The 21,203-nt window shown below is 55.2% G+C and overlaps 9 protein-coding genes across 9 annotated transcripts; 6 read left to right on the forward strand and 3 right to left on the reverse strand.

Moving 5' to 3' along the window:
* Window positions 1-1,905: 1,905 nt before the first annotated feature.
* N656DRAFT_829229 (L-amino-acid oxidase-like protein) lies at window positions 1,906-4,371 on the forward strand (the record flags this gene model as incomplete). The annotated part of the gene is made up of 6 exons (XM_064818576.1): window positions 1,906-2,290; window positions 2,380-3,045; window positions 3,144-3,268; window positions 3,320-4,066; window positions 4,138-4,231; window positions 4,302-4,371. 6 exons carry the CDS (start codon window positions 1,906-1,908, stop codon window positions 4,367-4,369), a joined length of 2,085 nt encoding a protein of 694 aa, XP_064669950.1.
* Window positions 4,372-4,617: 246 nt separating this feature from the next.
* On the forward strand, window positions 4,618-5,499 carry N656DRAFT_87488 (uncharacterized protein). Its single transcript, XM_064819379.1, has one exon. It carries the CDS (start codon window positions 4,724-4,726, stop codon window positions 5,348-5,350), a length of 627 nt encoding a protein of 208 aa, XP_064669951.1. The 5' UTR covers window positions 4,618-4,723; the 3' UTR covers window positions 5,351-5,499.
* Window positions 5,500-5,543: 44 nt separating this feature from the next.
* N656DRAFT_798185 (general substrate transporter) lies at window positions 5,544-7,280 on the forward strand (the record flags this gene model as incomplete). The annotated part of the gene is made up of 4 exons (XM_064817728.1): window positions 5,544-5,608; window positions 5,674-6,412; window positions 6,469-6,602; window positions 6,671-7,280. 4 exons carry the CDS (start codon window positions 5,544-5,546, stop codon window positions 7,278-7,280), a joined length of 1,548 nt encoding a protein of 515 aa, XP_064669952.1.
* Window positions 7,281-7,335: 55 nt separating this feature from the next.
* Window positions 7,336-8,345, reverse strand: N656DRAFT_779247 (uncharacterized protein). The gene has a single exon (XM_064815155.1). The coding sequence runs from the start codon at window positions 8,027-8,029 to the stop codon at window positions 7,550-7,552; it is 480 nt and encodes a 159-aa protein (XP_064669953.1). The 5' UTR covers window positions 8,030-8,345; the 3' UTR covers window positions 7,336-7,549.
* N656DRAFT_87454 (uncharacterized protein) lies at window positions 8,184-9,016 on the forward strand. The gene has a single exon (XM_064819378.1). It carries the CDS (start codon window positions 8,338-8,340, stop codon window positions 8,896-8,898), a length of 561 nt encoding a protein of 186 aa, XP_064669954.1. The 5' UTR covers window positions 8,184-8,337; the 3' UTR covers window positions 8,899-9,016.
* A 1,542-nt stretch (window positions 9,017-10,558) lies between these two features.
* Window positions 10,559-11,839, forward strand: N656DRAFT_836961 (Oxysterol-binding protein; the record flags this gene model as incomplete). The annotated part of the gene is made up of 2 exons (XM_064818810.1): window positions 10,559-10,603; window positions 10,658-11,839. 2 exons carry the CDS (start codon window positions 10,559-10,561, stop codon window positions 11,837-11,839), a joined length of 1,227 nt encoding a protein of 408 aa, XP_064669955.1.
* A 956-nt stretch (window positions 11,840-12,795) lies between these two features.
* N656DRAFT_768533 (uncharacterized protein) lies at window positions 12,796-14,517 on the reverse strand (the record flags this gene model as incomplete). Its single annotated transcript, XM_064813631.1, has 1 exon — window positions 12,796-14,517. One exon carries the CDS (start codon window positions 14,515-14,517, stop codon window positions 12,796-12,798), a length of 1,722 nt encoding a protein of 573 aa, XP_064669956.1.
* A 2,324-nt stretch (window positions 14,518-16,841) lies between these two features.
* Window positions 16,842-18,511, forward strand: N656DRAFT_798189 (MFS general substrate transporter; the record flags this gene model as incomplete). Its single annotated transcript, XM_064817729.1, has 2 exons — window positions 16,842-16,867; window positions 16,924-18,511. The coding sequence occupies 2 exons, from the start codon at window positions 16,842-16,844 to the stop codon at window positions 18,509-18,511; spliced, it is 1,614 nt and encodes a 537-aa protein (XP_064669957.1).
* Window positions 18,512-18,673: 162 nt separating this feature from the next.
* N656DRAFT_87804 (glycoside hydrolase family 13 protein) lies at window positions 18,674-20,778 on the reverse strand. Its single transcript, XM_064819380.1, has 3 exons — window positions 20,371-20,778; window positions 19,449-20,276; window positions 18,674-19,376 (listed from the first exon to the last, which is right to left on the reverse strand). Exons 1-3 carry the CDS (start codon window positions 20,579-20,581, stop codon window positions 18,826-18,828), a joined length of 1,590 nt encoding a protein of 529 aa, XP_064669958.1. The 5' UTR covers window positions 20,582-20,778; the 3' UTR covers window positions 18,674-18,825.
* Between the last annotated feature and the right edge of the window lie 425 nt (window positions 20,779-21,203).

Genomic DNA, 21,203 nt, shown 5'->3' on the forward strand with positions numbered 1-21,203 from the left:
TATGCCTAGTACAGCCGGGAAAGCGTTGCAGGTTCTAGCAGACGGGCAGGGCAATGGCTCGGACCACGCTGTACGCCACTGGTATTATAGAATTTGTACGACAGTGGAATGCAGGGCAGTAAGCTGTAAGCCTGCACCCGCCACTCGGACAAAGCCTGGAGGACATGCACCGACTCTGTTCATTCTCATAAAAAAAGCTTGAAAAGGGGGGGGATGACTGTTTGGTACCTTAGAGTCTAAAACCACCAGGCACACTACGAAATCCCCAAACCGGGCGACTACCTATTATTGCCTCGATCCGGTTTACAAAGGTGAGTATGCGGAGTTGACGCCCTTTGGCTTGGATCGCTCTGTTCTCTCAAGGGCGTCTCGAAGGAATGGAGTCAAGGACTCGAATCTTGCGAAAGTACACAGGTACTAGTAGGGCACAGGTATGTATGTACAGATCTTATGTACTGTAGGGAGCCACATTCGCTTGGAGGAAGCGGAGCCTTTGCATTGTGGGCTTGAACTTTCTCCGAGTTTCTCGTATCCCAAGACTTGGATCCAGTTCCTAGTGGCTGCCCATTGCCAAGTCAGCCTCAGAGTCATTGTTGTCAACCCAGGGAGATGGACATGGAGTGTCTTGGTGGTGAGAGTGAGACCACCATCAGGGCATCAGCTCTGCCAGTCATACTGAGCCCTGTCTTACAAAAGGCGTAGAGCAGAAAGGCGTGGGGCGGGACAATCATACAGCCGAATCGCTCCGGTCCCAAGCCGGGACCCGCGGATGCCAAGACTGCCGACCACCCCGCGATCTGACGGTTACCCCCGCCGGCTCAGTGAAGTAATAGGATTTGCGGTTGGCATCGTTCATGGATCCGTTCCGATAAGGCTTGATTGGCGGCTCACCGAATCGCTATCTGACGTCCCGAGTACATACACGTGCGCAGAGGTATACATCCTTGATGGACCTCCGTAAGCCACCTCGGACTTGGGGTCTGTCAGTTGACCCCCAGGACCGAATATGATGCCCGGTGTGCAACTCGAACTAATTCCCCTTACGATCCGAGAGAGGTCCGTACCAACTACCAAGATATGTTAATCCAACCGTATAGAGCAGTAAACTGGGAAACATTTAATCTTTTACTTCCAGTGCGAGATATCTGCATTTACTAGGTGGGTAGGTTGGTATCGAGGAGCCACCTTGAAGGTAAGGTAGTATCAGTTTATCCTTATCAGCGTGACCGCCCCTCTTGCTTGCGGAGAACTGGGGTTTGGGATAGCTACATGTATTGTAGTTACATCTGGTCCAATAGTGTCTCAAGATCGGGAATGTGTACCCCATATTCCTTTTCCCACATGTTCCCACAACAGGCATTTCAAGTTGCCTTTACAGACATAGCGCATATGTGACTAGATAGGTAGGCTCCGAAGCCTCAGGCTTGATAGCTCAACATTCAATCCCTTAGTATTGCCAATACCCACGTCGAGACCGAGTTCGGACAGTAAGCCTGGCTAATACTCATTAGGGATACTGTGACGTAAAAGAGAGTGCTTGTTTCTCCAAGGAGGGAAGACCAGGCTGCGCCGCGAAGGATGCTATGTCTTCGTGGTACACACTCGCCCATCTCGGACCGGACGCCTGACACTCCATCATCCATATCAATGTTTCGTTATCGTAGTGGGCCTGGCATTGGATACGGGGCATGTAGAATGCAGGGCATCCGATGTGGTTCTCCAGGGCGAGCTTGTATGAGTATGACTTTGCCGGATAACCCTGGAAGGATCCTATATCCAAGTACTACTATATAGGTACCTATATAGTATATAGCCCAGTAGGATCGAACCATCGACTGACACTCAGTTTGGTGGCTTGGTTACTGGCGGCTCTTTAACCTGGTACTTCTGTGCCAGTCTGTTAATATGGCTCAACTTGCTCTTTCATTGCTCTTACTGAGCGGTGCTACTGCCTTCTCATCTCGTCTGCCTGTCCAACTCCATACCCGCTCAGCGGTAACATCACGCCTCGCCAATGTCCATCTCTCGGTTGAGAGGTCCATTCCTGGCCCCGTCACCGTCACCTATGGGTCTTGTTTGTCTACGACCAAGCAGGACTCTCACCATATTCTAGGAGAAGCAGACGGCGATAGGAAGCATTCAAGTTCGGTACGGCTCGTATGGGTCCTCCCCGAAGACAGCGAGTCCGGTGGCTGCCTCTCGGCTTGGGACTCAGTAGGCACCCTTGTCGGACGGAGCGAGCCCCAGGAACTTCAGCAGCGTCATAAGCGCAGGGCGAGCAAGCGTGCCGGTATGTGCAGACTCTTTGCCAGTGTGCTATACACCATGATAGCTTCCACATGAGACAGCAGTTTAATTAAGTGAAATTACCGTCTACAGATAGCATCCCAATGGACAACTCTACCGGCATCGATGTCCTAGGGCCATGGTTTGAGGGGGTAAGGCTCTTGGAGAACAGGCAGCCAGGTCCCGTGGATGTCAAAGCCGCCAAGGCCAAGGAGATCGCCATTGTGGGAGCGGGCATGTCGGGCCTCATGAGCTATCTCGTCCTGCACCAGGCCGGGATGAAGAACATTAAAATTCTTGAAGCGGGCCAGCGTCTTGGTGGCAGAGTCCACACCGAGTACCTTAGCGGCGGTCCTTTCGACTATTCGTACCAGGAGATGGGCCCGATGCGGTTCCCCTATACCTACATGGATCCAGCAACCAACGAGACGCTCAATATCTCGGACCACAGACTGGTCTTCCAGCTGGCTGAGGAGATGAATCGCCTCAACCGAAACGATAAGAACCTGAGTGTTGACTTCATCCCCTGGATCCAGAGCAATCCGAACGGGCTGGTCTACAGGAACGGCTTCAAGCTCCCCACGGGGCTACCGCCCACCGTTGCCCAAATCCAGGCCGATCCGTCTCTCGGAGGCCCCGTAAAGGTGATGGATGAGTCAACGAGGCAGCTATCGGCCGCCGTGCAGGAGTACATGCCTGGATCCGAGATCTACGCTGAGATTGCTCGCAACACGTTCAAGGCTCACAAAGACTGGATCGGTGGGTAGTATCACTCCAAGCATCGCTCCCTCATGCCTGTCCCGGTGGTAGTACCCGGCCATATCAATTTGAACTGACTCGTGCTTTTGAAACCATAGAAAACGGTCTTAAGGGACTAGGTGGTGACGTTTGGTCCGAGTTTGCTTTCATGGTCAATCACTTAAAGGGCAGCCTCAATGACACGGATGTTATCGGCGGCGGAGATGAGGCATACTGGCACACCGTAAGGCCCATTCTGAGCTGCTTGTTGCATGCAGAAATGCATGACTAACAGGCCGCGTGTTCTGAAATGCAGCTTTACGACGCACTCTACTTCAGTGCCGCCTCTTGGAGAACCATCAACGGGGGTCTCAACCGCCTGCCCCTTTCCTTCCACCCCCTCGTCAACAAAGTCACCCACATGAACCGCAAGATTGAGCGCATTGCGTTCGTCCCAGGCAGGAATAACGGAACCAGCAAAGTCCAGCTACACTGGCGCGACACCTCCCGACGGGGCAACTCCCACCTGCAGAGTTCGGTGCACGACTACGCCCTCATCTCGGCGCCCTTCTCCGTGGTCCGCAGCTGGCGGCTCCCGCCCACCCTCTCGACGACAATGGCCAACGCGATCCAGCACCTCCACTACCAGCAGGCGTGCAAGGTCGCGCTCGAGTACTCGACCCGCTTCTGGGAGCACTACGCCAACCCCATCGTGGGGGGCTGCTCGACCACGTCCGACATACCGGGGATCGGGTCCATCTGCTACCCGAGCTACAACATCAATGGCACGGGCAAAGCCACCATCCTCGCCAGCTACTTCTCGACCGATCCCTGGCCCGTTTCGCTGTCGGAGGAGGACCATGTCAAGTACGTGCTGGATGCCATGACCGAGATTCATGGAGAGAGCACGAGGAAGCTGTATACCGGCAGGTATAACAGGCGCTGTTGGGCGCTGGATCCCCTAGAGGCGGCCGGCTGGGCGTCGCCGACTGTGGGACAGCATCAGCTGTATATCCCGGAGTATTTTAAGACGCATGATGGGGTGAGTTTCTTCCTTTCGCTCTTCAATATGGTTGCCGGGCTTTGTACTGCAGCTAATGCCGTATGACACAGCTTATTTTCATCGGCGAGCACACGAGCTACACTCACGCCTGGATTGCATCCGCCTTGGAGTCAGGGATACGGGGTGCAGTGCAGCTGCTACTTGGTAAGTGTCCTGGAGCATGACAACTTACCTTCTGACGCCCTGAGAGAAGGACTGCTCTAACCTCGCATAGAACTCGGGTTGGTGGATGAGGCCAAGGAGGCCGTGACCAAGTGGATGGCAAGATGGATCGACATTTGAGTGCTTGCGGAATATCGAGGCCGGTCCTTCAGGGGGGGGGGGGGGGGGGGGGGGGGGGGGGGGGGGGAAGCCCAAGGTTTTATCAGCATTACCACATTGCTTAGTATGTATATGATATTGTGCACGAAGGGATCGTGACATTTGTGCTCACCTCATCCATTCGTCCATAACCGGCTTCACACTAGTGCCCGTACACTAAGTCGTTTAGTCTAGTCTCGTGTTAGTTACCGGCCCGACTACTTTGGCGGACCCTCCCGGGGAAGCCTGGAGAAGCGGGTTAGTGCGGTCGGAGTGTGGAGTGTGGAGACAAAATATTTCAGGTTTGACGTGTTTTGCCCTGGCACGAGAAAGAAGATGGTGGTTGCCAATTGCAAAGTTTTGAAACAGGTTGGTTGGGCCTTCCACACTTGCCTGCGTTTATTATGTAGCTGCAAAGCAGCCTTCGGTTCTGTGATCTTGCAATCCTGGAAGTCTAGACCAGCTTTGTGCAGCCGCACCGTGTCGTTCCTTCCTCTTGGCGCCCCGTCCCTTTTCTCTTTCCCTTCTCCTCCCCCGTTGATACTGCGGAGCCAACGTCGCAGTCCTCCAGAAAACTGGTTGCGGAGAAGAGGAGAAGGTGGGTCTTCACTCCGCGCTTTCAATGCAACACTCCGGCGCCATCATCAGGCAAATTGCCGAGCAAACGGCAGCTTGCCCGTCCACATTCACCCGGGCATGGATCCTGCCATAGTAAGCGCACCTATCACGTCCCCAGCACTCTCACGGACCGGGCATCCTCCACTGGATCACCATTCCGCCGTTACACGCCGTATTGATGGTGATTGGCGGATTCAGCCTTCCAAGCTCTGGCAGGGATGGGAACGTGAAGCTTGGAAGCTCCCTGGGAACTGGGGTGCTCTCTCGCAATGTCACCTTATCGTGATGATCCCATGGTCGCGAAGTACCAGCTGCATCATTCAGTCTCGCGTCCAAACGAAATAAATAAAATGGCCGGCCTCCTCGACCTCTTGGGGTGCGAGAGCCCTGCTTCAACCCTTCTCGGTCACAGCCCTTTGCCTACTGGCGCCGTGACTTGATAGTCCTGTCACTGGTCGCTTCTGTAACTCATCCAGCCCTCTACGAATACACATCGTGCCATCCCTGGGGTAAAGACAAAGCAGAACGAGTGGGCAAGATGAAGTTTCCCACCATCTACAATGTCCAGCTGGTGGCCCTCATCGCCACCCTCGGCGGTATGCTGTAAGTGGCCCGCCTCGTTACAGCCATCTCTAAGAATGACCACTGAAGGTCACAATTTTCTGCAGATTTGGCTTTGACATCTCCTCCATGTCCGCCATCGTCGTCACGGATCAGTATATCGAATTCTTTGACAATCCAAGTGGTGCGATCCAGGGCGCAATAGGTTCAGCTCTCGCAGCGGGCTCAGTCGTGGGCTCGGCCGTGGCAGGGCCCCTTTCCGACAAGATTGGCCGCCGCGACTCCATCATGTTTGCCTGCATCTTCTGGCTGATCGGGACGGCGGTCCAGGTCTCGTGCCAAAACACGGGCCAGCTCATCGCGGGACGCGTGCTCAACGGCTTTACCGTCGGCATCACGTCGTCCCAGGTGCCAGTCTACCTCGCCGAGATTGCCAAGGCCGAGAAGCGCGGCTCGCTCGTCATTATCCAGCAGCTCGCCATCGAGTTTGGCATCCTGATCATGTACTTCATCGGCTACGGCTGCGCATCCATCGAAGGGACGGCCTCCTTCCGGACCGCATGGGGCACCCAGTTCATCCCCTGCTTTTTCCTCATTATTGGTCTGCCTTTCCTCCCGCGGTCGCCCAGATGGCTGGCCAAGGTCGGCCGTGATCAGGAAGCCATCCAGACACTGGCAGATATTCAAGCCGGTGGCAACATCGATGACCCGCTAGTCGTCGCCGAATGGGAGGAGATTGTAACCGTGATGCGCGCCGAGAGGGAGGCAGGCAAAGGCTGGCGAAAATTCTTCCTCAACGGCATGTGGAAGCGGACCTTGGCCGGCATGTCGGTCCAAGCATGGCAGGTGAGTCGGTGAACGATGGGCTGGACAAGCGGCATGCACACTGACCAGAGTTTCAGCAACTTGCCGGAGCGAACGTTATCGTGTACTACCTGACATACATCGCGCAAATGGCCGGCCTCACTGGCGATGTTGCCATGGTGACATCAGGAATCCAATATGCCGTCTTCATCATCTTCACAGGAGTCATGTGGTAAGTTGAATCGCCACCGGGGAAAAGGTGTCACGCCTGGGAGCATGACACGATTAACAATTGCTTAGGCTCTTTATTGACAAGACCGGCCGCCGAACTCTCCTCGTCTGGGGTGCCCTCGGCATGGGCTTCTGCCACTTTGTCGTGGGTGGTGTTATGGGAGCCCACCACATCGACGTCCCCGGCGGAGTTGGCGATCCCCCGAACCACAACGTCGTCATCGCTGTCCACTCCGGCGCGCCGGCCAACACCGTCATCACCTTCTCATACCTTTTGATTGTCGTATACGCCTTGACGCTGGCCCCCGTTTGCTGGATCTACGCGGCCGAGGTTTGGTCCTTGGGCACTCGGGCGACGGGCATGTCGCTGGCAGCACTGTCGAACTGGGTCTTCAACTTTGCGCTGGGCATGTTCACGCCTCCTGCGTTTGTGAACATTACATGGAAACTCTTCATCATCTTTGGCGTTCTCTGCGTTGCGGCAGCGGCCTGGTTCTGGGTCCTGTGCCCAGAGACGTGCGGCAAGACGCTCGAGGAGATCGAGGTCATGTTCTCCAACGATGGGCCGTACCCGTGGAAGACCAAGAAGGGCGGCTCGCGCCTGGAGGCCGAGATTGAGGCTGTCAAGGCGCGGAAGACCCAGGGCGAGCCTGAAGTGCTGCCGGTTGAGAAGGTCTAGAGCAAGCGGAGAAGAGAAGAAGATCGTGAGGCAGAGTCACAAACGGGGAAGGGCGTTAGAGACTCAAGATTAGCATAACCGCATACAATCTTGATTGCAGTAAAGCCGTTGATATACCATAGTGCACACCAAGTGACCTAACCCCATCAACTATCCCACCCTCAAACCAATTGCACCACGAAATACCTTGTACCACCGCAGCCACTTTCTTTAACCCTCTAATCTCCAACCCCCTCTTCCACGCGTCACAGCTCGGACGAGCCGATGCCCTAAGGCCAAGAGAGGTACGTCAACCCGGTATACCTCGCCACAGCCTGCTCCGACATATTGGAAATAACCAGAATATAGTTACCACTACCATCAGCCCCCGGCCCGGGGATAACCGTCAGAGTACCATGCTTCTGGACCCAGTCGTAGTTCTTCCCGCCCGCGGCCTCGCGCCGCAGCTCCTCGACGATTTGTGTCTTGCAGTGCTCCGACACGCCGTACACGACGGCCAGCCCGTGCGCCGCGTCGAGCGTCATCTCGGTCCCCTCGGCCAGAAAGGGCCGGCACGCAGGGTCAAACGTCTGCCAGCATGGCGCTGGTGGGTCGTAGCCGAGGGCTAAATCCGGGTCGTAGCGTGGGGAGCAGCGCTTGTTGAGGCGGTGTCCGGGCGTGTTGCCGGCGCCGGTGGTCGCGGTGGCGGTGGTAATAATCGCGAGGGCGAGGGTGATGGTGAGGGTGAGAGTGGTGAGAATGGAGGGCATTTTGGTTTTGGTTTTGGTTTTGGTTTTGGTTTTGGTTTGGGGGATGCGTGTCTCAATGCCAATCCCAATGGGGTGAAGTGGAGTGATATGTTGGATATCTCGGGTTGCTTGTACTGCCTCAACGCTGACTGGAGGTGATGTTGACAGGATAGATGGCCTAGTCGAGTTTAGGTTGGCTTTTCAGTTGTTGCCCGCCTGGACGAGACATAAGCTGAGGGGATACTAAGTATTGTTGTAGACTGGATGAAGGGGACAACTACGCCGCGGCTAAAAATAGAAAACTCAAAGATACTTTAATATGACCTCTCATGACTGCCAGTCAGACTAAGGTAGTACTTAGTGAGTTGTTGACCATTTCCTTCAATTTATGGATCTTAACTCCTAAACTTCTTTTGGTCATCTCCATTAGACAAGCCGCAGCTGCATATCTGCGACATACCCGGAGACAAAGCTTGGCTCCATCCTACGTTGAATGCACGTCGCTGGTTGAATACGAGCTCGTTCAGGATGCCTCCAGTTCACTTACAAGTCCCTTGCGTTCTCGAGCATGGAAATCGAACGACTGTTCCCCTAAAAGAAAGCAATCGGGAGCTCTGATGAATGCAGGTTCACCTTGGAATAGCCATAAGGCACGCCCCAAATCACGAGGCTTGACCACATTCGAAGAGGCTTCAGCCCGTAACGGTGTAGCTGCGGCAACGACGTCAGCCAAAGAGACGATCCGTCTTCTCAGATGCCTCGAAGAGGGGGATGCTCCACCTTTAAAGCCCAGAGTCGTCCCTCAGGATGCCGTCATCGCAGACGGCGGGAACAATGGAGTCGGCCAGCTCAATCCAGGCGCCCGGATTCAAAAATCTGAATACAGATGATGAATCTGATCAATTGCTAGTGTTCGGCATAAGGATGCGGATTCGCCACAGCCAGGGTGCGCTCACTTGTAAGCCTGGCCCAGCGTTTATCAGTTGCAGAAGTTGATATGACTTCGAGCATACTACATACCTTGCAGGCATGATAGGTGCCGTCATGCTCTACCCGATACTTATGCGACAGATGTAGTTTCGCTCTGGCTGGACTGATGTCGCCGTGTCAGCATCTCGGCTCGGAATGGCAGTGATCCTCTGCAGTCAGTCCAGTCCCTTACCACGTCAAGTGCAGAGTCGTTGTCGGGATCAATCACATTGCCCTCGGCGTTTAGCAAAATTGTTTTACGAGTTTGGTGACGATTATGTCTTACAGCGTTGCCCTCACTCACGCCGGCTTCCGGAAATCCGGGGCTGGTCGGTACCGGTGCCGTGGTGGGGTTCGGAGCGGCTGTGGGACTGCTGTGGGACTCGGAGCCGCTGTGGATGCCGGGCCCGCACTGGCCGCTTCCGGTTGTGGGGCTGTGTCAGCGGTCATCGTGCAAAAGCAGATGCCTCTCATGGAACGCAAGAACATCAAGATAATCCTATACGTCTTGTGTCCCTCAATCCTTGAACTCAGTGTCTGCTTCACAGCCAAAACCGAGCATTGAGACTACTCATTCCTACCACAACATGACAAGACGGTGGCTTCATACGCGCTGATGCAGCCGCCCGAGAGGAGCACTTGGCGGCAGTCTGGTGGGTTTGGACTTGTAGTTGAACCTCAGCAAATACGGTTGGTGATAATGCCCAAAGCCGTCATCTGTGCACCCACAACCGGTCAGTAGTGGCTGCATTTGCATGACTCGAGTCCTACCGCGGCCGATTGTCGACTTTTCAAGTGCCACAAAAGTGATAGAACAAGCGTCTTTGTGGTTGCAATTAGCATTCATCAACTTGCCGAGGTCTATTAGTAACATATAAAAGTGCTTGGAGAGACGCTGAAAGGCGGTGGAACGCGAATGTGCAGTGTGACGTTCAAGTTAATGGAACACCTGCGCCGGCTCGACGATACTGAGTGAATGCATTTGGCTCTGATAATGATTAACTCTCAGACATTGGAAAGGTATTGTAATTACCTTATGTTTGATACATACAATACAGTACCTCAGGAGCTCAGGTATCTTACGTTACAGCTGACAGCCCTACGGATACGCCTGGACCCAATGTCATGCAAGGACGTTTTGCCACAGCCACCACCCAAAACAGCCCGCCGATTGCGCGTTCTTGCACGCACCTGCCGACCACAGGAGTCGAACTTATCCTCCTCTCCTCCCAGGTCGCACTTCTGCCGGGGATATGCTCGATTATTCTGGGCAGATCTTGTCAAACCAACTGGTTCGCGCGTCATTTCACTCGCCTTCTGCTCGGCTATGCTTCCATGCAGTTGAGACAGGGATGAAACAAAGCCCGGCGGGTAGCATTGAGTCGGGCATGACAGGAGCTTTGTATTGATGGATCAAAGCATGTGCTTCTTTGACGATGTTTAATAATGCCATAGTTCACTTTCGATCACAATCTTCTGGTTGAAATCTCTTTCACTTGCTTGGTTGCTGCCGTTCTTTAATTGGTGCCAAGTGACCAGTTGTACAGACTTCCTCGCAAAACTCGTAGCTACCGGGAAGCAATGGATAGCAAAACACTTTCTTCCCGCCTTCGTGAGCTGGTCAAGGTAGGTGCGAAATCACATCTCATGCCACTGCTATGCTAACTCGCCGCCTGTTAGTTCCTGGCCACGGTAAAGGGCGATCTCGCCAACGTCACCGGACCTCCTTCCCTCCTGGCCCCGTCCTCCGTGGTCGAGGTAGGCCACTGCTGGGCGCAGCGCCCGTCCGTATTCTCGGCGCCCGCCCGTGAACCCAGCCCCGAGAAACGCAGCCTGCTTGTCCTGCGCTGGTTCCTCATTGCCCTGCGCAGCCAGCTGTACATTGGCGTGCCCGACTCAGCGTCAGCCAGCGCCAGCGGCTCCAAAAAGACGGCCTCGATCCGCAAACCCCTAAACGCCTTTCTAGGCGAGCTTTTCCTCGCCTCGTGGAGCGACGAGGCGACCAAGTCCAAGACGGAGCTTGTCGCAGAACAGGTCTCGCACCACCCGCCCATCACGGCCATGCACGTCGTCGACCGCGCCCACGGCGTCCGCGCCGACGGCTACGCCCGCGTCGAAATGACCTTCAACGGCAACGTCAATATCCGGCAGGTTGGCCACGCCACGCTGCACGTAGACCGCTACGACGAAGACCATTTGATTCCCCTGCCGGACGTAAAGGTCCGCGGCTTCGTGTCCGGCTGCTTGTATCCCGAGATCACCGGGACCTATCACCTTGTGTCGAGCGCCGGGTTCGTGACCGAGCTGAGATTCTGGGGCGAGGGCATGCTCCGTGGGAAAAAGAACTCGTTTGACGGGAGGATCTACAGGCGGGACGATCCCGCCAAGACAAGTATCTACCAGGTTGAGGGTGTTTGGAGCGAGGGGTGGACAGTCAGAGACTCAGTGACTGGGGAGCTGTTGGAAAGTTACAAGGTGGATGCGGCCGAGAACGAGCCCGTGCCGATGGATATCCTTCCTATCGAAGAGCAGGATCCATGGGAATCCCGCAAGGCCTGGCGCAGCGTGCTGCACGGGCTAACGGTTGGCGACATGCGCATGGTGGTGGAGGAGAAGTCCAAGATTGAGCAGGCCCAAAGGCAAATGCGAGCCAGCGAGGCGGCCAGGGGTAAGACCTGGGAGCCCCTGCTGTTCCGATCACAGAGTGGGGAAGCCCACGAGGTTTTCCATCGGCTTTCGAAGGGCATCATGGGGTGGGACTTGCAACAAGAGAAGACAAAGGGGGTGTGGAAGGTGGATGATGCGCGGATGGCCAATCTGCAACGACCGTTTAGAGCTGGACTCACTCCGTTTGGGTATTGACGGCTTGGTACTTTAGTTTTGGGTTATCCTTTTGATCATAGCGAGGCGTTGGTGGTTGTTCTTGTTATGGCAAGACTTAGAGCCGGCCTGAAGCTGGGCTTTGGAATAGAGCTCCTCCCTGATGTGCATCTTTTGGGTATGGCTGCATTAGAGGAAACGGACACCTAGGTGGTTGTGCAAGTACAATGTCTTAGAAAGTGAAGGTGCAGTTTGCGTCACCATTCTTCAGCGGCAGGATCGACCAAGGAAAGACTCGAGGTAGGTAGACCGGGTGTGGCGCGCCTGCTCCTTCTGGTTGAAGACAACTTTTGGCGACTTCCTCCATTCCTTGGGAATCTGCGACAAAAGTCGAAGCTGTTTAGATGGGTAGTCGCCAGACCAAATTTCACACGTAAAAAATTGGCTGCACTAACAGCAGGTACATACGCTGAGGAAGAGATGTTTCTTCGGCCAAGATGGATACAGACATACAGCGACCGTCTCGTGCCCCTTGGCCGTGATACACCACCCCAGAACAAGCGGTAACGGTGACCAAGTGCGTTCGCAAGATGTTAGCTGCTGATCTGAACGGATTTGGGGCAGTCCCGGGGTAACATGCCACAGACACTCCCAAGGAGCGCTGTCTTAGGGATGAGCTGGGTTTCGAGACGAAGCTGGGTTACGAGGCATTTGGGTTGCGGTGGTTGACACGACGCGATGGACATAAACGGATCTCGAATACTGCCAAGGAGCTGGACCAAAGATGCATCTTGATTAACGCTGAACGGGAGTCATCCCTTTCTAGGCATGCTCGCAATAGCAGTAAAGCCGATGTTGGCCAAAAGAATACCATTGGAACGGTGGAATGGTCCATGGTGATGGTGCAAAACGATGTTCAAGTTCCATACTCCCAACAGGTGCTACGAATAACAAACTGAAATCCCTGCCACAGCACAGTACATGGGACATCGGCAAGCTCAGTTGCCACTCGTGGTTCCCAGGACCTCATTAGCTATGGCTCGTCCTGCGGCGCGTCCGGAGAAAATGCACCCGCCCAAAAAGGTGCCCTCAAGCGAACTGTAGCCGTGCACACCGCCTCCTCCAAACCCAGCCGCCTCTCCAGCTGCATACAGACCGGGGAACGGAGTACCGTCAGCGCGCATGACGTTGGAATCGAGGTTGGTTTCGATCCCACCCAATGTCTTGCGAGTCAAGAGGTTCATGTGCACAGCAATCAGCGGGCCGTGTTTGGCCGTGTCGAGAAGGCGGTGCGGGGTCGCAATTCGGCTTCTCTTGTCAGGCCAGTAAGTCCGCGCGCTGTGTATGAGCATCGCCTGTGCGTCTTTTGAGTACGTGTTGTCGAATTGGCCATCTCTCGTTTCCACCACTTCCTTGACCTTGGCGTAATCGAGTTGAGGCCCCCCAATCTTGGCTGCGAGTTCGTTCATGCCCGCCACCAGGTCCTCGAGGTTGTCTCTTACGACAAAGTCGGCGCCGTACTTGACAAAGTTTTGCACTGGCACTGTACCCTTTGGACTGAAGAGGCGTTGCATAATGAATTGCCAGAGGCTCTTGCCCGTAATATCCGGGTTCTGCTCCGAGCCTGAGAGCGCAAACTCGCGAGCGACGATGGTCTGGTCGGCGATGAACCATGTGTAATCGTATCCCGTGCTGCAGATGTACTTGAGTGTGGCGAGCGTGTCACAGCCCGGGAACAGGAACGGAGGCAGACGCTTGCCGGTTGCGTCTAGCCAGAGAGACGAGGGCGCTGGGAGTACCCGGATGCCGTGCCCCGGCCAAATGGGGTTCCAGTTGGCGAGACCCTCGGTATAGTGCCACATCCTGTCACGGTTGATGATGTTGGCGCCGGCGGCCTCTGTGATGTCGATCATGCGGCCGTCGACATGTGCGGGCACGCCAATGACAAAGTTCTTGGGGACTTTTGGGCCCAGGCGGTCAACTGGCCAGTTCGCCTTGACCTTCTCGACGTCGCCGCCGATCCCACCAGATGAGACGAGCACGGCAGATCCGTAGATCTCAAATTCGCCTACCACTGTCCTCGACGACTTGACGCCCCTGGGAGAGTCGTCTGGCTCGAGAACCCGCCCTTTGACGCCGGCAGCACGCCCCGTCTCGTCCACCAGCAGTTTATCCACCATGTGACGGAACTTGAACTCGACGATGCCTTTCTTCTCAGCCTCCTTGACCGGCTCAGCAAAGACGCGCACAACTTCGGGGCCGGTACCCCATGTGATGTGGAATCTTGGAACCGAGTTGCCGTGGCCGTCTGCCCGTCCATCACCGCGCTCCGCCCAACCGACATTCATCAGAAACTTCACCCCGCGAGCCTTGACGTAGCTCTCCATCTCGTCGGTGGCAAAGTTGACGAAGGCTTCAGCCCACTTGCGCGGCCAGTAATCCTCCTTCTCGCGGTCGAAGCGGGCGGACCCGAACCAATCACGCATGGCTAGCTCACGAGAGTCCTTGATGCCCATCTTCCGCTGCTCGGTCGAATTGACGCAGAAGAGGCCACCTAGGGACCAAAAGGCCTGCCCACCAAGGTTGGCCTCATTCTCCTGGTCGAGGAGCAACGTCGGCACGTTCCGCTCGGCGAGTTCGAAGGCGGCCACAAGGCCGGCAAGTCCGGCGCCGACAATAATGACGGGCTTTCGGGAGGTCTGAGATTCGTCTGACGCCATGATTTTCTATGTTTCGGGGATGGTTTCGACAGTAACTAAAAGGCGGCAGAGGATATTTATAGCTTCGTTAAGACGTCGGCGCTCGGGACTGTTTGGTCGCCTTGGCTTTGGATGTCAAATCACCGGCTGCGAACCCAAAACAGTCAGTCAACAAACATGGATGTCAGCCCGGGCGAGGAGCGTGTCCGTCTTCACCTTTCTTGAACGTGCAAATAACAAGTGATTGCTTGATGAAACACAAGTGCTTGGTGCCATTGTGACGAACAAGTGGTAGGATTCCCAGCCACTAGACCCTAAAGTGTGTCTGTTGGGGATCGTTCCTCCTGCCATCCGTGGCATGTTTCCCCGCGGTGGTTCGAGGTTGCCGTGTTTGGAAAGCTTTGTTTTGGGGTCAAATGACCAGGGTTAGGGTCGTATGGATGCCAAGGAGCTGCAGGCCGAGGTTCCCAGGTCGAGCACATGGTCACACCATCACAACATCTCTGCAAGTCTGCCTTCTATCACATAAAAGCAGCAAACGGGATCACGCTGACTCCTTAAGACTACCTACAGCGCGCTCACAAAATGACTCTTCGTCACTTTTGAGATGTCAACATTCGCGAAGCATACAACGTGCCTTGTCCTTCCCCGCCAAGATGCGTCTCCACAAACCTCTTATGTACTACACCATCTCGCCGGACTGTTACTTCCCCTTCGGTTTCTTCCTGCCATGGAAGTGTTCACCTGTTGTTGGACTTGTCACTTACCTTAGGTAAGGTAATGCAGGAAGCTGATCACGTCGTCAATGTCAGATTATATTGCCAGCCAAGTGTCGCCAATTCCCCGTCAAGCCCGCGTTGACATACAGCGAGCCGGTTGAAGGACATGGCCGCAGCATCACATACCTTCTCGTGTCTCTGGAACTTCGACCACGAGCAGCAAAACTCGAGCTGCAAGCAACATACGTCGGTTTCGCCGAGAAGGGCAATTTAAACCAATCTTTCGCCCTTTAGCACGCTACAGTACCTTAAGACTCAGAGTTGGCTACGTGAACCCCAGTGCTCAGAGGATCCAACACCACGATGCTGACCCCCGTTTTTTACGTACCATGGTACCGGTTCCTTGGCATCGAACATCTCACCAGAACAGCTTTCGGTTGTTAATATGGGCCCCGAAGCATCAACGGCTCCGTTGGGTCACACAAAGAGGGGCACAGGAGATCCATACGTACACTATGCTACAGCTTTTCATGGCACAACGCAGTGGGCTTAACACTTGGAACTCGAGCTCAGTTTTTCGACTGAATTGGACAGTTCCTCAAGAGTTGAACTGAGCCGCAGACCGATTTTCTCAGCAGTGGTTTGGGGTACGTCCTAGAAAACGTATGTTTCTCATGTTGGGTGAGGAGCGGCACGGACGCTCGCAGCTTGCCGTCAAGACGGTCTACATGTTACTCCCAAGCACTGAGCAGCTAGGTCCGCGTTTTTAGATCAAGGGGGTGTGGCAGATGCACGGTACAAGTGCATCTGATGTTGCACAGCAGATTAACCCCGGAGTGCCCAGTCTCCTCCTGCCGTTTACAAGATTCGACTGCGGCTTGCAGGCCTTCGAACTCGACCACTTCTAGTTCAAATTTGTCTGCAATCTGATGTCGAATCTAGGCCGATACTTAATTCTGATGACGCTGCATCGCTCTCTGCCGGCTGACAGATCCTTGCAGCTTGAACATCTCACCCGTCCACTATCAAGTCAGGCCGAACCGCCGGGCAAAGTGATATCTTCCTATCCTCCGCAAAATCGACGGGATGAGGGGGGGAGTTGGAGATGGGTGGCCATGGACAACGACCCCCCGGCACTGCAAGGTGCAAACCAGTCCTCCCGTGGCGCGCCGCTCACCTGCAGTAGATCCCCCAGGAAACCGTTGAATGCACCCTGGCATCTATGGAGCTTGCGATGTCTTCATTCCTCACTGGCTGCTTCGTGGTAAGCTTGTGGCGGGAAAGGGGGCCAGATTTGTTCCCCTCTGCAACCCCCTGATGCCGGGATTCATGGGATGGAATCTGGTTCCATTGGCACGGTTTCATTACTGGTTGGGATTCGCACCCTTCAGATTTTAATACCTACCTATATATCTCGTCCTTGCCCATTGAATTCCATCAACCTCGGGCTTCACCGCAAACAATGTGGCCTATGTAGTTAGCCGCCATGCTCTAACCAAGCACCCGGGCCGCAGTGCATCATCGACTTGCTCACTTGTTCTTCAGTGTTTACGAGCCGAGGGCGGGGATATCGCAGTCCCAAGTCGCCCTACCTAGCTGACCAGACTCCTTACTCCCACAGCCAATATGGCCATTAGACACGACGTTCACAGGTTAGAAGACGACGACTCCCAAGTCCTGGAGGACCATTGTTGACAAAAGGCATTAGCCATGCCCACGAAGAAGACGTGCCCGGGACTGTCAACCTCCAGGCCCGGGAAGGCGAGGAAACACATTACGGACAAGCGCTGTTCCCGGTTCCTTCGGCAGACCCCAACGACCCGCTGCAATGGTCCAAGTTCAAGAAGCATATGATCATGTTCTGCTGCTGCGCGTACTCGTTCTTGGGCGTCTCATCTCTTCTCGGACCTTCAACGTACATCGGGCTCTGGTCTGCCGAGTTCGGCGTCGATCCGAACACGGCTGCCGGCCTGGTGAACTACCCCAATCTGGTTTTCGGGTTTGGGAGCCTCATCCTGGTGCCGCTGTACCGCAAATATGGACGGCGCCCGGTCATGGTTTTCTCCTTGCTGATATACACGGCCGGTATCATCGGGGCATCGCAGGCCAGGACTTACTCGGCACTGATGGGCGCCCGAATCGTACACGGCTTTGCTTCGGGGGTATGTGAGGCGCTGCCGGTTCAGTTGGTCAATGATATCTTCTTCCTCCACGAGCGCGGCAAGAAGCTCGGCTGGTACACGGTGGCGCTCTGCTTGGGGGCTACGGGACCCTTGTTCTCGGGGTTCATGCTCGCCGGTGGATACTCATGGGTGCTGTTCTTTTATGTCCAGTTTGCCTTTTCTGGAGCCCTCGTCATCCTCGCCTTCTTCTTCGTCGAGGAGTCGATGTACTTCCGTAGGTCCAACCCTCCTGCTTCCTCCAGCAGTGGTACCGAGGTCGACCCTGCAACGAAACCCAAAGCCGCCGAGATCGAGGAACACGAACTGGCCTCCTCCTCTTCTGGCTACCCTCCGCGCAAGACCTTCCTCCAGCAGCTCGCCCTCTGGGGCCCAGTCGACCACTCATGCGCCTTCTTCTCCATGCCGCTGCGCGCTTTCACATATCTCCTCGTCCCGTCGACCCTGTGGGTTGTCACCACGTACGGCATCTACATCGGCCTCTGCGGCTTCTCATTCAACTTTGTCTTCCCGCTCAAGATCGTCGCGCCGCCGTACAGCTGGTCGCAGACCAACGCCGGCCTGCACGCCATCAGCACCTTTGTCGGGTTCGGGCTGGCGGTGCCGCTGGTGCCGGCGAGCGACATCTGGGCGGCGCGGCTGACGAAGCGCAACGGAGGTATCCGGGAGGCCGAGATGCGCTTGGGGGTGCTGCTGCCGGCCATCCTGCTCGCGCCGGCGGGGCAGATCCTGTTCGGCATGGCGGCGGAGCGGGACCTGCACTGGATGGCCTACTTCGCGGCTGTTGCCATGACGCAGTGGGCGGGCTACTTCTTCTTCACGTTGACACTGGCCTACGCCGTCGACTCGTACAACGCCAACCTGTCCGAGATGCTCATCATCATGAACCTAGGCAAGCAGGCCATCAGCTTCGGCTTCAGCGGCGAGCTCCTCAACTGGATCTCCCATCACGGGTACGCCACCATCATCGTCGGCGCGTTTGTGCCCATCCTGGCGGCGAACAATCTCATGACGTTTATCTTTATGATTTGGGGCAAACGCATCAGGATTGCAACGTCCAAGTCGTGGCTGGCAAAGTTTCATGCAAAGACTGTCGTGGTTGGGGAAGGGCATTGACCTGGTCGTAGTGCGATGGGCTGCATGATCTGTTCTTGTTTAGCTGCTCCCAAAGGGGTTCCTCAGTACGACTGAACTTGACCCAGGAGGAGCGCTTGGTATCATCATGAGATTGACGAAGAACGATGAAATGCTCAAATTATAACGGGATATATGGGTTTGACATGATACAGTGAAGGTACACCGTGTTGCATACATAATTGTACAGATCAGGATCAAAAGGATCAGGATCTGCCCGCGCGACTTACCTCCGCGTCGATCCAAATCCTTCTGCACAAGATCGATCTGGATCCTCCTGCATAGGATCGATAGCGTTATGCAAGGGCCATGATCCCCCATCCAACAACAAGGGCAGCGAGCAGGGCCCTACCTGTCCCCCGCACGGCTGCTGCGCCGCTCACCGGCCCATCTGCCGTTGTCGTGCCGCAGATCCCCGTGTCCTTTAGCGCCGCAGCCGGAACATACACCTTTGGCTCGCCCTTCCCCATGTACATGGTCAGAGTGCCCACGCCGTTGGCCGTGCTGGTTTTGCAACTCAGGACCTCGACAACATTTTGATTGGGCTGGAAGCCGCCGACCGTCATTTCGTAGCTGTCTCCGCTGCTGCTCTTGTTTGTGACGCAAAACACAATTTGGGTGCCGTCGGGACCCTTCCTGAGACAGAGATGGTTGACATCGGTGTGCAGAGTCTCGGCAGGCGTCGAGATGTACTCAGAAGAGAGTTTGATGGCGTTGTTTCGAAGCTTGTTCAGCGTCGATGTCAGCACGTAGAGCGGGGCCGACTTGTTGTAGCCCGAGCTCCAGAGGGGCTCTCGGTTGAAAGGAGTGCTGTTGCCCTTGAAGTGCTGTTCTTGGCCCTGGTAGACTGCGCAAGGGGAAAAGCGTCAGCATCTGCACCATGGGCAACTGCGATGGAGCTTGAGAGCGGCGAACTTACCCGTGGGAATGCCGTCGGTGAGGAGAATATAAGTCATGGCATTCTTGGCAAGGGCGAGATCTTCGGTGCGACTCGCAAATCGAGGCATGTCGTGGTTCTCAATGAAGCTTCCTAGGGCGAGCGTGTCGTTGCAGCCGGTTGCAGCTTCGTCCCGTATTCTGGTGACATTCTCAAAGGTGCCGCCATTGAAAGCCTCCAACAAGGGGTAGTACTCCAGGTAGTTTGGCATACCCGGGAGAAGCCCAAGTGTCTGGTACCGGCACATGTCTTGGGTCAGGCCTGTCAACACCTCGCCCAGAGCAAACACGCCAGAAGCCTCAACAAACTTGGGGAGGAATTCGTCGTTGACGTGCTTGGCGGCATCGATACGGATACCGTCGATCGAGTAGTTGGCGACGAGGCCCTTGACCCAGCTGTTCAACTCATCTGAAACCGCGTCCGACTCTGTGTTTAGATCGGCGAGGGCGACACCGTATGGATAGAACCAGCAATTCTGGTAGTTTTCGGGATCTTCCCAGTCGGTCACGTTGCAGTAGGGATGGAAGTACTTTTCGTCGTTGAACGGGTTGAACTTGGAGTAGTCGAGCTTCGGGGGGACAACGTTGTCGAAAGCCTGGGCCATGTTGTTGACCACGACATCCAGCATCAACAGCATGTCGCGCTTGTGCACCTCGGCCACAAGGTCTTCGAAGTCCTGCTCGGTGCCGAAATGCTCGTTCAGGGCGTAGTTGTCCTGGGACCAATAACCATGATAGGCATCGCCCACGGACGTGTGTTCCTCGATATTCTTGACAACAGGGCTGATCTGGATGGCGGTGAAGCCCATATCTGCACCGCTTCGGTCAGCAAAACCGCCTGATGACGGGCCCGAAGGCGAGAGCGCAGGCAGAAGAAGACGACGGGGGAAGTAGTAGTCGCTTACCCTGGATGTAGTCCAGTTTGTTCATGAGCCCCTTCCATGTGCCGCCGCAGAACTGATGCACGACGCATTCCTCCGTCGTGGACCCGTCTGTAAGTGCAAAACGGTCAATCATGACTTGGTAGATGGATCGGGACTTCCATTCAGTGATGTTAGCGGCTGAGGCCAGCCCCGAAAGGGCCAGCGCCGCTGCGGCCGTGACCGAGGCCCGCATGATGGCTCCAGAAATGTCGACGCCTCACGTCTCACGACCCTTCAAGAGTTCTTTTTTTTTCCCTCGCGTCCAAGCCCTTGGGTGATGCACAACAGAACACCAACAGATACGCCAGCGTTCCAGACAATACTGGTAGGCAAGGCAGTCTCGGAAGCTTCGGGCTTGGTTTTTTGTTCCTTCGTTCAGCGAGTGACTCGGGTCGGATATCCACCTCAACTAGAATATCTCTTCACTCTCCCTTCCTTAGGAAGTCTGCATTAAACGGAAGTAATAAAAGAGAGTTGATTAAGAGAAGAGTTAAAGTAAAACGAGTGTAACACAGAGCCCAGGAGAACTCTGTCGACAAAGGAAGGAGCGACGGGAGGTAGTGTACATACAGAGGATATGGATCGACGCCGTTGAACTGGCAGAGACGCTGCAAGAAACAGGAAATGGCCCGGGTGAAGCAACCGGGCCTCCCTACGGATACCCGAGGTAACCCCTTCAAACCCATTTTCGGGGAGATTCTCGGGGAGGGAAGACCTGGCGAGCACCAGTCATGCTGCCATGGCACTGGGGATGCGAAATTATGCCCAGTTCGTATCAATGTACTGTAATTATTAGTGTAGTGTACGCTACAGTC

This window comes from Canariomyces notabilis, assembly GCF_033297395.1.
Source record: "Canariomyces notabilis strain CBS 508.74 unplaced genomic scaffold N656scaffold_11, whole genome shotgun sequence".
NCBI classification, from domain to species: domain Eukaryota; kingdom Fungi; phylum Ascomycota; class Sordariomycetes; order Sordariales; family Chaetomiaceae; genus Canariomyces; species Canariomyces notabilis.

Coding starts and splice junctions, on each gene's coding strand:
- N656DRAFT_87488 (XM_064819379.1), top strand. CDS start 4,724: ATGGTGGTTGCCAATTGCAAAGTTTTGAAACAGGTTGGTTGGGCCTTC.
- N656DRAFT_779247 (XM_064815155.1), bottom strand. CDS start 8,029: ATGCCCTCCATTCTCACCACTCTCACCCTCACCATCACCCTCGCCCTC.
- N656DRAFT_87454 (XM_064819378.1), top strand. CDS start 8,338: ATGACTGCCAGTCAGACTAAGGTAGTACTTAGTGAGTTGTTGACCATT.
- N656DRAFT_87804 (XM_064819380.1), bottom strand. CDS start 20,581: ATGCGGGCCTCGGTCACGGCCGCAGCGGCGCTGGCCCTTTCGGGGCTG. Junction 20,277..20,370: donor CAAACTGGACTACATCCAGG/GTAAGCGACTAC, acceptor GAAGCGGTGCAG/ATATGGGCTTCACCGCCATC. Junction 19,377..19,448: donor CACCGACGGCATTCCCACGG/GTAAGTTCGCCG, acceptor CCCCTTGCGCAG/TCTACCAGGGCCAAGAACAG.